This window comes from Ranitomeya imitator, chromosome 3, assembly GCF_032444005.1.
Source record: "Ranitomeya imitator isolate aRanImi1 chromosome 3, aRanImi1.pri, whole genome shotgun sequence".
NCBI lineage: Eukaryota > Metazoa > Chordata > Amphibia > Anura > Dendrobatidae > Ranitomeya > Ranitomeya imitator.
In genome coordinates this window covers 417,635,642-417,650,028 of record NC_091284.1, presented here as the reverse complement: position 1 = coordinate 417,650,028, position 14,387 = coordinate 417,635,642, and the positions used below count along the sequence as shown (strand labels likewise).

The 14,387-nt window shown below is 43.3% G+C and overlaps 1 protein-coding gene across 2 annotated transcripts in view; it reads right to left on the bottom strand.

Moving 5' to 3' along the window:
• Nucleotides 1–14,387, bottom strand: part of DHX40 (DEAH-box helicase 40) — a 215,730-nt gene that overhangs the window by 194,306 nt on the left and 7,037 nt on the right. Inside the window, exons 3-4 of one of the 2 annotated variants that reach the window (XM_069757182.1) lie at nt 5,719–5,864; nt 658–777 (exon numbers count right to left, since the gene is read on the bottom strand). In XM_069757182.1, the coding sequence (XP_069613283.1) occupies nt 658–777; nt 5,719–5,864 (266 nt within the window). The remainder of the gene's footprint in view (nt 1–657; nt 778–5,718; nt 5,865–14,387) is intronic. The other variant, XM_069757183.1, reaches the window with a different exon arrangement.

Here is a 14,387-nt window from a genome sequence, read left to right as displayed (position 1 = left end):
TTGGTCAATTGTGTCTGTCACAAGTGAAGAAACTGTAATACTATAAACAAGGGGTGTGCAACATTTCCTGGTTCAAGCACCAAATTATCATATTGTACCAATCGCAAATGATAAACAAAAACAAAACAGTATTCCCTTCTGGGAGATTGTCTGCTATGTGTGAGTTTCCACCTTATGAGGAGAACATAGGCAAAACTTTTGAACTGCTGACTTGGTGGTGGCCATTCTTTATATTGGGGAAACCTGGTGATAGGCTCCCTTTAAAATAATGCATAGAAATTCAAAATGCCCAAAACCTGCTTCTCCCTTTACATCACCTGTCGAGGAAGAGATGGGAGACGCTCATACAAATCAGATGGTTATTTGGTGACACTGAAATAGGATGGGTTCAACCAACTATCAACTAATATGTTTGGGGAGTCTTAAGAGGCTAAACAGCACAGATCGGAGCTAGATCTGACCTCATCTGTTAGCAACAGAAGGTGGCTGTATAACATTGCCAACACCCACAATGTATAGGGAGCTTCATATACCTGCAAGGCAAGAAGAGCTTAAAGAAAAAGTAGTTTGTTGCTACTTCGCCCAAAAACATCTTAGCTAAACAATGACAAGTATTACACATATTTTACACCAAGAAGTATCTAAAGCTGCACTTACAGTACTTAAACTACGCTCGTGAGCTTCATCCAAGACAACTGTGCTGAATTTTGTGAGGTTGGGATCAGTCAGTGTGTGTCTCAGCAGACATCCATCAGTCATGTACATGATTCCAGTTTTCTAGAGGAAGGCACATGTTTTCATATTATATTATATACTAGCTGAAGAGCCCGGCGTTGCCCGGGCATAGTAACTAACTGTGGTTAGTTAAAACAAATATTGCACATAAAAACATTTCACATATATTCAACACTACAGATTGGTCTGCGGGCGTCACGTTCGTTTGCAGAGCCCCTGATGTACCTAAACAGCAGAAAGCCCCCACAAGTGACCCCATATTGGAAACTAGACCCACCAAGGAATTTATCTAGAAGTGTTGTGAGAACTTTTAACCCCCAAGGGTTTCACTACAGTTCATAACGCAGAGCCGTGAAAATAAAAAATCTTTTTTTTTTCCCCACAAAAATGATATTTTAGCCCCCAGTTTTTTATTTTCCCAAGGGCAACAGGAGAAATTGGACCCCAAAAGTTGTTGTCCTATTTGTCCTGAGTACGATGATATGATATGTGGGGGGGAACCACCGTTTGGGCGCATGGCAGAGCTCAGAAGGGAAGGAGCACTGTTTTACTTTTTCAATGCAGAATTGGCTGGAATTGAGATCAGACGCCATGTCTCGTTTGGAGAGCCCCTGATGTACCTAAACAGTGGAAACCCCCCAATTACAACTGAAACCCTAATCCAAACACACCCCTAACCCTAATCCCAACCATAATCGTAACACTAACCACACCCCTAACCTGAATATGCTCCTAGCCCTAACCACACCCCTAACCCCAACATGCCCTTAACCCTAATCCTAACCACACCCCTAACCCCAACACACCCCTAACCCCAATCCCAACCATAACTCTAACCACACCCCTAACCCTAATCCCAACCGTAAATGTAATCCAAACCCTAACCCTAACTTTATCCCCAACCCTGATGGGAAGATAGAAATAAATAAATTTTTGTATTTTACGATTTTTCCCTAACAAAGGGGGTGATAAAGGGGGTGATGAAGGGGGGGGGGGGGTTGATTTACTTTTATAGTGGGTTTTTATTGCGTGTTTTTGTTTGCCAGCTGTCACACAATAAAAGATGCTTTTTATTGCAAAAAATAGTTTTTGCATCACCACATTTTGAGAGCTATAATTTTTCCATATTTTGGTCCACAGAGTCATGTGAGGTCTTGTTTTTTGCGGGACGAGTTGCCATTTTTATTGGTACTGTTGTCGGGCACATGACATTTTTTGATTGCTTTTTATCACGATTTTTGGGAGGCAGAATGAACAAAAAACAGTATTTCATGAATTTCTTTTGTGGGGGGGGGGGGGGGGGGGGAAGTTTATACCATTCCATGTGTGGTAAAATTGATAAAGCACTTTTATTCTTTGGGTTAGTACAATTACAGCGATACCTCATTTTATTTTATGCTTTGGCGCTTTTATACAATAAAAACATTTTCTATAAAAATAATTATTTTTGCATCACTATTTTGAGGGCTATAACATTTATTTTTTTGCTGATGACACTGTATGGCGGCTCATTTTTTGCGAGACAAGATGTCGTCTTCAGCGGTACCATGTTTATTTATTTCTATCTTTTTGATCACGTGTTATTCCACTTTTTGTTTGGCGGTATGATAATAAATAAAGCGTTTTTTGCCTTTTATTTTACGGTGTTCACTGAAGGGGTTAACTAGTGGGACAGTTTTATAGGCCGGGTCGTTACGGACGCGGCGATACTAAATAAGTGTACTTTTATTGTTTTTTTTAATTACATAAAGAAAAGTTTTTTTTGCAAAAATATTTATTTAGGAATTTTTTACAAAATATTTTTACACATGTTAATTTTATTCTTTTTACTTTTTTTTACGTTGTCCCAGGATAGGACATCACTATATAGTGTCAGATCACTGATTTGACACTTTGTAGAGCACGGTGTCAGATCAGCGATCTGACAGGCAATGCAGGAGGCTTGCTGGCACCTGCTCTCAGCAGGCACTGACAGGCCACCTCCCTGCAAGATCCAGAAGGACCCCGTGGCCATCTTGGATCCGAGGGCCTGCAGGGAGGAGACAAGCGGAGACCCTCGGAGGGTCTCAGGGAAGCACGCAGGGAGCCCCCTCCCTGCGCTATGCTTCCGTATGCCACCGGAACGCTGCGATCATGTTTGATCGCAGTGTTCCAGGGGTTAAAGTGCCGGGCCGTGACCGCTCCTGGCACATAGTGCCAGATGTCAGCTGTGATAATCAGCTGACACCCAGCAACGATCGGCCGCGCTCCCCTGTGAGCGTGGCTGATCACGTATGATAATAATCTTTATTTATATAGCGCCAACATATTCCGCAGCGCTTTACAGTTTAACAGTTTCAAACACAAAAGTCATAAGTAACAACGTTAACAATACAATAATTAAAGCAAAATAAGACGACCCTGCTCGTGAGAGCTTACAATCTACATAGTATGATGTACTATCTCGTCCATGGGAATTAAGTCCCAGATCACATGGACGGGATAGTAAGTCCGATGGCAGAAAGGGGTTAAATCACCCCCCCTTTCACTCCATTCAAAATGAAATTAAAAAAAAAAAAAAAATCAAACCTACACATATTTGGCATCGCCACATTCAGAATTGCCCGATCAATTAAAAAAAATAATTAACCTGATCGCTAAACGGCACAGCGAGAAAAAAGGTCAAAACGCCACAATTAAGTTTTTTTGGTCGCTGCAGCATTGCATTAAAATGATATAACGGGCAATTAAAAGAACTTATCTGCACCAAAATGATATGATTAAAAACGTCAGCTCGGCTCACACAAAATAAGCCCTCACCCAACCACAGGTCACGAATAATGGAGATGCAACGGGTAACAGAAAATTGTGCAATTTTTTTTTTTTTTTAAAGCAAAGTTTTAAAAAACATTTTTCACCACTTAGATAAAAAAGAACCTAGACATGTCTGGTGTCTATGAACTCGTAATGACCTGGAGAATCATAGTGGCAGGTCAGTTTTAGCATTTAGTGAACCTAGCAAACAAGCCAAACAAAAAAACAAGTGTGGGATTGCACTTTTGCAATTTCACCGCACTTGGAATTTTTTTCCCGTTTTCTAGCACACAACATGGTAAAACCAATAGTATCGTTCAAAAGTAGGGTTGAGCGACTTTTACTTTTATAGGATCGGCCGATCCTATAAAAAAGTCGGGGTCGGGATCGGCCGAAACACGAAACCCAATGCAGTGCATTGGGTTTCCAATGGTTCCCAAGGTCTGAAGGAGCGGAAACTCTCCTTCAGGCCCTGGGATCCATATTTAAGTGTAAAATAAAGAATTAAAATAAAAAATATTGCTATACTCACCCTCTGACGCGCCCTGCTTCTTTCAGGCAGCCTTCCTTCCTAAGAATCAGCGCTTGAAGGACCTTCGGTGACGTCGCAGCTTGTGATTGGTCGTGCGAGCGGTCACATGGGCGGTCGCGTGACCAATCACAAGCCGCGACGTCATCTAAGGCCCTTCACGCGCTGATTCTAAGGACGGAAGGCTGCCGGTTAGTACCAGGGCGCGTCAGAGGGTGAGTATAGCAATATTTTTTATTTTAATTCTTTATTTTACACTTAAATATGGATTCCGATACCGATTTCCGATATTGCAAACATATCGGAACTCGGTATCGGAATTCCGATACCAGATTCAGAAGATCGCCGACCTCATGGCCGACCCCACACAGGGGTCGGGTCGGGTTTCATGAAACCCGACTTTGCCAAAAGTCGTCGACTTCTGAAAATGGCCGGCCCGTTTCGCTCAACCCTATTCAAAAGTACAACTCGTCCCGCAAAAAATAAGCCCTCAAATGGCCATATTGACGGGAAAAAAAAAAAAGTTATGGCTCTGGGAAGGAGGGGAGCGAAAAACGCAAAACCGAAAAAAGCTCCGGGGTTAAGGGGTTAAACAAGAGGCACCACTAACCAAACAACACCATGAAGACCAAAGACATCTCCAAACAAGTCAGGGACAAAGTTATTGAGAAGTACAAGTTTGGGTTATACAGATAAAAAATCCCAATCTCTGATGATCCCCTGGAGCACTATCAAATCCATTATCATGAAATGGAAAGAACAAGGTACCACAACAAAAATGGCAAGTGAGGGCAGTTCACCATAACTCTCAGCCCGGGCAAGGATGGCATTACTCAGAGGAGCAGCACAAAGACCAAAGGTAACCCTGAAGGAGCAGCAGAGTTCCCAAGAAGATACTCGAGTATCTGTCCATACCACGCCTACCTGGGCCTGCAGTCATTGGGGTGGTTTCTTACGCTCTCACGGTGAGCTCCCAAACATGAACCCTGTACCTTTCCTCATCCCACTTGGCACAGTCCCTGGAAGGCTTTCCACAATACTGAAGGGACACTTGTAGAAAGGAGCTGACAGACTGGGAAATTTCTTTTTTTACCATTCCCTGCCTTTTCCAGAAGCTCATCCAGGACCGGTCCAAAGAGGTAATCCCCCTCGCAAGGAAAAGTACAAAGTCTAGACCTGGCCTGAATATCTCCGAACTAGCACTTCAGCCATAACGCTCTCCAAACAGCATTTGAGAGGCCCGCTGCTTTTGCCGCCAACCTGACAGAGTCCACGAAGCCATCTGATAAGAACGTTGCAAGTGGAATCCGCACAAAAACCACAAAAAAAATGCGGAAAAACCACGGTAATTCCACAGTAAATCCGCAGTGCGGTTTACCTGCGGATTTACCAAAATCAGTGAGGAAAAATCCGCACACCTTTCCGCTCGTGTGCACATACCCAAAAAGTTCATCAAGTCTGCCTAAGTTTAAAATAGACCTGTGCTCGTACCTTTCAGTGTTAAATTGTGTTAGTTTGTACAGTTAAGACATTCCCAGGTTTTAGGATATTTAAAAAAAAAATTGGAATATACCTTTAATAATCAAACACTGTATATTCTCTTGGAGACAAGTTTAATTACAATACGGCATATGACTGATAAAGAAACTGAAAAGACCTACATGTGAAGTGCAGTCATCAAAACGCACTTGGTAACCAACTGTACTCCCCAGCGAACAATCCATTTCTTCTGAAACCCTTTGTGCCACAGAAATTGTTGCTACTCGTCGTGGCTGGGTGACACCTATAATACCGTTTTTTCCAAAACCTTAAAGCAGGGTAATTTAAACAATTAGTCTCTGGTCAAAAAGGCAAGAAAGATTTAACCTGTATACATCACATATTAAGATTCTACAGTAAAATCACACTGACAGGTTAGAATTGAGAAAATATTCATAAAAATTCCCACACTAGAGTTCATATGAGTTTATGCCAGCAGGGGGCGCATCACCAAAAGTCTACGATGCTACGTTCCGCTGCTTTCAATTCATTCCCCAGATTTTACAAGCAAGAGCAACAGCTGCATTAGCAGGCTCCTGGTTGTAAAATTATTTAACCCCTTCAGATGGATTTACAGCGTGGGACATGACTGAGTGCCGGAAAGGTATGGGATATTGTTGCTTTTTTCTTTTTTTTTTCTTTTACAGAACGAGGGTCTTCAGGTGGATTGAGCGTACAATAAAGATTTTACTACCCCATGTGTGTATTTATTTCAATAAAATACTTTATTCTTAATGCGTGTGTGTGTGTATTATTAACCCTTTAATATTATTGGATTAATAATTGGATAGGTGTCTTATTGATATCTCTCCACTATTAACCAGGCTTAATGTCACATAACATTAGCAAGGTGACATTAACCCTTTATTACCCCATATCCCACCGCTACTCGGGAGGTGGAAGAGAGTGGCAAAGTGCCAGAATAGGCGCATCTTACAGATGTGCCTTTTCTGGGGTGGCTGGGGGGCAGATGTTTTTAGCCGGGGGGCCAATAACCATGGTCCCTCTCTAGGCTATTAATATCTGCCCTCAGTCAGTAGCTTTCCCACTCTAGTGCAGAAAATTGCGCGGGAGCCCACGCCAGTTTTTTCTGTGATTTAACCCTTTATTTTAACAGCTAGAGCCCACAAATTTTGTACACACACTCTACTAACATTATTAGTGAGGAATATGCCAAAAAAAGGGATATGAAATGGTTTACTGTATGTAAACCATGTCTCATATACTGTTGGGTTTGATAAGGAGATAGCATAAAAGCCGGTAATTCAATTGCCGGCTTTTGCTATCTAGCGCTGTATGAAATATAAATATGTAAATACAGTATGAGTCTCACTGACATTATCTACTATATAATTGTCTAAGGGTCACTTCCGTCTTTCTGTCCTTCTGTCTGTCTGTCACGGTTATTCATTCGCTGATTGGTCTCGGCAACTGCCTGTCATGGCTGCCGCAACCAATCAGCGACAGGCACAGTCCGGAAGAAAATGGCCGCTCCTTACTCCCCGCAGTCAGTGCCTGTTGCCCGCATACTCCCCTCCGGTCACCGCTAACACAGGGTTAATGCCGGCGGTAACGGACCGCGTTATGCCGCGGGTAACGCACTCCGTTACCGCCACTATTAACCCTGTGTGTACCCAACTTTTTACTATTGACGCTGCCTATGCGGCATCAATAGTAAAAAATGTAATGTTAAAAATAATAATAATAATAAAAAAAAAAAAAACCTGCTATACTCCCCCTCCGTTGCAGCTCGCGCCGGCCGCCATCTTCCGTTGCAGGTTCCGGTGGCAGAAGGACCTTCCATGACGTCACGGTCATGTGACCGCGACGTCATCACAGGTCCTGCGCTAATATCAACCCTGGGACCGGAACCTGCCGTGGACTACAAGGGCTCCCTTGGAAAGGTGAGTACATGTTTATTTTTTCACCTGTGACAAACCTGGCTGGGCAATATACTACGTAGCTGGGCAATATACTACGTGACTGGCCAATATACTACGTGGCTCTGTGCTGTATACTACTTCGCTGTGCAATATACTACGTGGCTGGGCAATATACTACGTGGCTCTGTGCTGTATACTACGTCACTGGGCCATATACTACGTCACTGGGCAACATACTACGTGGCTGGGCAATATACTACGTAACTGGGAAATATACTACGTGGCTGCGCAATATACTACGTCACTAGGCAATATACTACGTGGCTGGGCAATATACTACCTTGGCTGTGCAATGTACTACGTGGACATGCATATTCTAGAATACCCGATGCGTTAGAATCGGGCCACCATCTAGTGTGTATATATATATATATATATATATATATATATATATATATATATATATATATATATATATATATATATATATATATATATATATATATATATATATATACACACACACACAGATTATATATATATATATATATATCTGTGTGTGTGTGTATATATATATATATATATATATATATATATATATATATATATATATATATATACACACACACATACACATATATATATATATATATATATATATAATTGTCTAAGGGTCAATTCCGTCTGTCTGTCTTTCTGTCACGGTTATTCATTCGCTGATTGATCTCGCCAGCTGCCTGTCATGGCTGCCACGACCAATCAGCGACGGGCACAGTCCGGAAGAAAATGGCCGCTCTTACTCCTCGCAGTCAGTGTCTGTCGCCCGCATACTCCCCTCCGGTCACCGCTAACACAGGGTTAATGCCGGCGGTAACGGACCGCATTATGCCGCGGGTAACGCACTCCGTTACCGCCGCTATTAACCCCGTGTGTCCCCAACTTTTTACTATTGACGCTGCCTATGTGGCATCAATAGTAAAAAATGTAATGTTAAAAATAATTTTAAAAAAAATTTAAAAACCTGCTATACTCACCCTCCGTTGCAGCTCGCGCCGGCCGCCATCTTCCGTTGCAGGTTCCGGTGGCAGAAGGACCTGCCATGACGTCATGGTCATGTGACCGCGAAGTCATCACAGGTCCTGCGCTAATACCAACCCTGGGACCGGAACCGGAACTGACGAAGCCCTACTTGGGAGGGCGATACGTGTGGGGCTGCAATGGCCCTAGTCCTGCAGGTTTGCTGGTCTACCCACAGACTTCTTCCTGGTCACCACCTTGCTTTGGGTAATTTTCATCCCAGTATCTTCTGGGGGCCCTGTCTGGCGGTCTTTGGGCTATGTCCCACTGTTAGCATGTCACTTTGGGATCTTCTTTATAGCCCAGTAAGTTTGGGTCACATGCTTATAAGTGTCCCATGATCCGCACAGGTTATCGCATTACCTTACGTTTAGGTACCTGTTTGGGTCATATTCCCAATCGCTATGTATAGGGTTGTGTAGGGCGCATTTTGTCTGGCTAGCTTGGTGTTTCTCAGCTGACCATATATAGTCCCTACTCTATCTAGGGTATAGGCAGGCTTACAGCATTGCATGTCATAACATTTATTATAGCCTGTACGTATTATTGTATCTTGCATTGATTGTTATGGACAGGGCTTTTTGTTTGCTGTTTTTAATTATGTTTTAATGTAGTGTTTCAATAAAATCTTGTATTTTTTCAATATTATGTTTCTTATTTTTATATGTGGAGTGCATTTCTGGAGTGATACTTGTCTCTTTGTTGGTACCATATAGCTGTTTATCACTCACTTGCACCCCGTATTATATTTGATACTGTTGGTATATTATGCTCATATCTGTGTGGTGCGCCTTGGTTTATCGCTTATTCATCTTTATTCGTCTCCAAGACTTTACACGTGCTGCGACGATTCTTTGGAATGCACTACCTAGGTTAATACGATTAATCCCCAATCCCCACAGTTTTAAGCGTACCCTAAAAACTCATTTGTTCAGACTGGCCTACCGCCTCAATGCATTAACCTAACGATCCATGTGTGGCCTATTTAAAAAAAAAAAAAATCAGGTTCCTCGCAACATGTTCTCATACACTTTATGCAGTTAATAGCCCTCTGTGTCTGTACTGCTACATACTTAGGCAGTTAAAGGGAAGGTGCCACCAGTTTTCTTGTATTTTGTTTTTTTGTGAAATTAAGCTTAAAATAGTAATTAAAATGTATTAATGCAATGTTTGCACTGTTTGCAAACATTTCTATATGAAAAATATTATATATTTTTCTACAAATATACATATTTACCACTAGGGGGAGCATTTTCCGTTTTAGACCTCAAGCAGCTATAGTAAGATTTAGCAGCTCTGCCCCAGGGATATTAGACCACCCAAAAGGGGAGGGAAATGGTGATGTCAGCAGTTACTGCCCCAACAGTAAGAATGAAGAGCAGCATCACAGGGCAGAGCCATTTTGTGTGTGACTGCCCTGTGACCTGCTGTCACCTGCAGTTACTGCATCAGAGGCACAGCTTGTTTACAGAGGAGCAGAACACAGTGGGCTCAGCAGCATCTGGACCCAAGAAGAGTGAAGACGTGTGGTGTGCATGGAGCAGCATTAGGAGCTGTCTGGGAGCTCCAGCTCTGCAGTGAATAGCCAGGCATTATGGAGGGAGGGGAGAGATGCATTGTATGGCTAAGGCCGGGGTCACACTAGACCGCAATACGGACGAGTGCAATGTGATAAAAAAAAAAAATCGCATAGCACTCGTCCCAATGTTAATCTATGGGGCAGCTCCCATCATCCGATATTTTCTCGGCCGTATTCAGGATCCGAGTGAAATCGCAGCATGCTGCGATTGTCAGCGTTTCTAGGCCGAGAATCGCCAATGAAAGTCTATGGGGGTGAGAAAAAATAGCACAGCACACGGACCATGCGTGTGACTTGCGAGAAATTCTCAGGCATTGGGCAGGTGACAGGAAAGGCTCAGCCATTATTTGCTCATTTTGCAAGTGTGTGAGAAAATCTCACCATACGGATACCATACGGATGTCACACGGATCATTGGATGCGAGAAAATCGCATCCTCGCACTGCACACGGATCACTGTTTTGGTAACATTTGTGCGATTCTCGTCCATCAAAAACGGACCTTTTTTTATACGTTGTGTGTGTCCCCGGCCTAAGAGTGACTGATGGGAGAGAAAGAGACGAAGTATGATGAGTGAGACACATATGGAGTGTGATGGGGAGATACACATTGAGGCTGTGTGCACACTTTCAGGATTTTTCGCATTTTTTTGCGTTTGTTCGCTATAAAAATGTGATAAAAACAATTTAAAAATGCATACATATGCATCCCATCATTTATAATGCATTCCGCAATTTTTGTGCATATGTTGCATTTTTTCTGGGGGAAAAACACATCGCAGTAAAAAAACGCAACATGTTCTGCGCATGTCGTGTCTCCTCCTTTGATGTGGGCTCTGGCGGTGAGCCCACATCAAAGTCACGACATGTCGGCTGTTTTGTACAGCTGACATGTGCGCGCAATAGCGGCAGGTGAAATCGCAATTCACCCGCCGCTATTAACCTGTTAAATGCCGCTGTCAAATGCTGACAGCGGCATTTAACTACCGCTTCCAGCCGCGCGGCCAGAAATGGGCGTATCGTCCACCCCCGTCACATGATCAGGGGTTGGCGATGCGTCAGGATGGTAACCATAGAGGTCCTTGAGACCTCTATAGCTACTGATGCCGGCCTGCTGTGAGCGCCACCCTGTGGTCGGCACTCATAGCGAGCCTGTAATTCAGCTACGGAGCAGCAATCTGATGTTCGCTGCTATGTAGCTGAGCCGATCGAGTTGTGCCAGCTTCTAGTTTCCCATGGAGGCTATTGATGCATGGCAAATGTAAAAAAAAAATGTTTTTAAAAATATGAAAAAAAAAAAAAAATTAAAGTTTAAATCACCCCCCTTTTGCCCCATCAAAAATAAAACAATAAAAAAATCAAACCTACACATATTTAGTATCGCCGCGTTCAGAATCGCCCAATCTGTCAATAAAAAAAACATGACTGACATGTGCCCGCAATAGCGGCGGGTGAGATCGCGATTCAACCGTTCCTCTGTATGTGTTTTCCGTCGGGCGGAAACAGCTGTTTTGACGGATCCTGCAAAAAACGGATGAAACGTGTGGCCATCCGGCGCTTATACAACTCAATGAGAAAATAACGGATCCGGCGAAAAAAAAACTTATCTGGCAGAAAAAAAAGTAAATTGTGGAAAAAAAAACCGGATCTGGCGGAAAAAAACGGATTAGGCGGGAAAAAAAGGATCCGATGGAAAAAAAACTGATCTGGCAGAAAAAAAAGGAACTTGTGGAAAAAAAACGGATCCGGCGGAAAAAAACGGATTAGGCGGGAAAAAAAGGATCCGATGGAAAAAAAACTGATCTGGCAGAAAAAAAAAGGAAATTGTGGGAGAAAACGGATAAGGCGGAAAAAAACGGATAAGGCGGAAAAAAAATGGATCTGGCGGGAAAAAACGGATCAGGCGAAAAAAACTGATCTGGCAGAAAAAAAAGGAACTTGTGGAAAAAAAAACGGATCCGGCGGAAAAAAACGGATTAGGCGGGAAAAAAAGGATCCGATGGAAAAAAAACTGATCTGGCAGAAAAAAAAGGAAATTGTGGGAGAAAACGGATAAGGCGGAAAAAAACGGATAAGGCGGAAAAAAAATGGATCTGGCGGGAAAAAACGGATCAGGCGAAAAAAACTGATCTGGCAGAAAAAAAAGGAACTTGTGGAAAAAAAAACGGATCCGGCGGAAAAAAACGGATTAGGCGGGAAAAAAAGGATCCGATGGAAAAAAAACTGATCTGGCAGAAAAAAAAGGAAATTGTGGGAGAAAACGGATAAGGCGGAAAAAAACGGATAAGGCGGAAAAAAAATGGATCTGGCGGGAAAAAACGGATCAGGCGAAAAAAACTGATCTGGCAGAAAAAAAAGGAACTTGTGGAAAAAAAACGGATCCGGCGGAAAAAAAACGGATCAGGCGGGAAAAAAAGGATCCGATGGAAAAAAACTGATCTGGCAGAGAAAAAAAGAAAATTGTGGAAAAAAACGGATCTGGTGGGAAAAAACGGATCAGGCGGGGAAAAAAAGGATCCGATGGAAAAAAAACTGATCTGACAGAAAAAAAAGGAAATTGTGGGAAAAAAACGGATCAGGCGGGAAAAAAAGGATCCGATGGAAAAAAAACCCTGATCTGGTAGAAAAAAAAGGAAATTGTGGAAAAAAACGGATCCGGCGGGAATTAACGGATCCAGCAGGAAAAAATGGATCCGGCGGGAAAAAACGGATCCGGCGGAAAAAAACGGATCCGGCGGGAAAAAATGGATCCGGTGGAAAAAAACGGATCTGGCGGAAAAAAACGGATTCTGCAAATGTGCTCACAGGATGCGTTTTTTTCCCATAAACTTGTATTAGCGACAGATCGTGACGGATGGCCACACGTTGCGTGGTCGCGTCCGTCGTGCAACGGATCCGTCGTGTTTTGGCAGACCGTCGGCACGAAAAAACGTTCAAGTGAACTTTTTTTGTCCAGCGCGTCCGCCATTTTTTACCGCGCATGCGCTGCCAAAACTCCGCCCCCTTCTTCCAGACTTCAGAATGGGCAGTGGATGTGTTGAAAAACTGCATCCGCTGCCCACGTCGGACACAAATTTCACAACGTGCGTCGGTACGTCGGCCCGACGCATAGCGACGGACTCGTACCGACGCAAGTGTGAAAGAGGCCTTTATGAGGGTTGAATTAAAAAAAAAAACAAAAAACGCGTGGGCGCCCGTGCAATTTTCTGCGCCAGAGGGGGAAAGCCAACGGCCGGGGGCCAATATCTGTAGCCTGCTATGAATATCAGCCCGCAGCTGTCTGTATAGCCTTTACTGGCTATTAAAATAGGGGGACCCCCAAAAAAAAAAATTGCGTGGGGTCCCCCTATATTTTATAGCCAGAAAGGCTACGCAGACAGCTGCAGGCTGATATTCATAGCCTAGAGAGGGGCCATGGATATTGCCCCCCCCCCCCCCCAGGCTACAAATACCAGTCCGCAGCCGCCCCAGAAATGGCGCATCTGTAAGATGCGCCAATTACGGCACTTGGCCCCTCTCTTCCCACTCCCGTGTAGCGGTGGGATATGGGGTAATGAAGGGTTAATGTCACCTTGCTATTGTAAGGTGACATTAAGCCGGGTTAATAACGGAGAGGCGTCAATAAGACGCCTATCCGTTATTAATCCAATAGTAAGAAAGGGTTAAAAAAAAACACGCACACATTAGGAAAAAAGTATTTTAATATTCTTCATTTCACCATACTTACCATACTTCAGCGCCTGCAAAAAAACGTAAAATAATAAACCGTATACTACCTATCCGCCGTAGTCCAATTAATATCGAGTGTCCCACGACGATCTCCCCTATAGAACAGTGACATCAGGTGATGTCACCACTCTATAGGACCCTCAGTGACACACTGACAGGAGACAATGGCTCCTGCAGTGCATCACTGAGAGGTTACCTTAGGACAAGGTCTCACTTTATGGCAATTGCTGCCTGGGAAAATTTCTCATACAGCAATGGCATAAAGTGAGACTAGGGACTTTTTTTTTTACAGTGGCGGAGGAATACAGTGGTGGAAGGATACCTTCCTGCTGTCATTGTGTTCCTGGAGCCCCTAGAGAGCAGTCGCATTATCTGATGCTGCTGCTCTCCACGGGAGATCGTCGTGGGACACTCATGGATTTCTGCGGACAGGGAGTATATTGGTTGTTTGTTTTTTTTAATATTTTTTTTTACAGATGACACTGGCTTCGGGGAACAAAGTGACAAGTAATGGCGAGTATGAA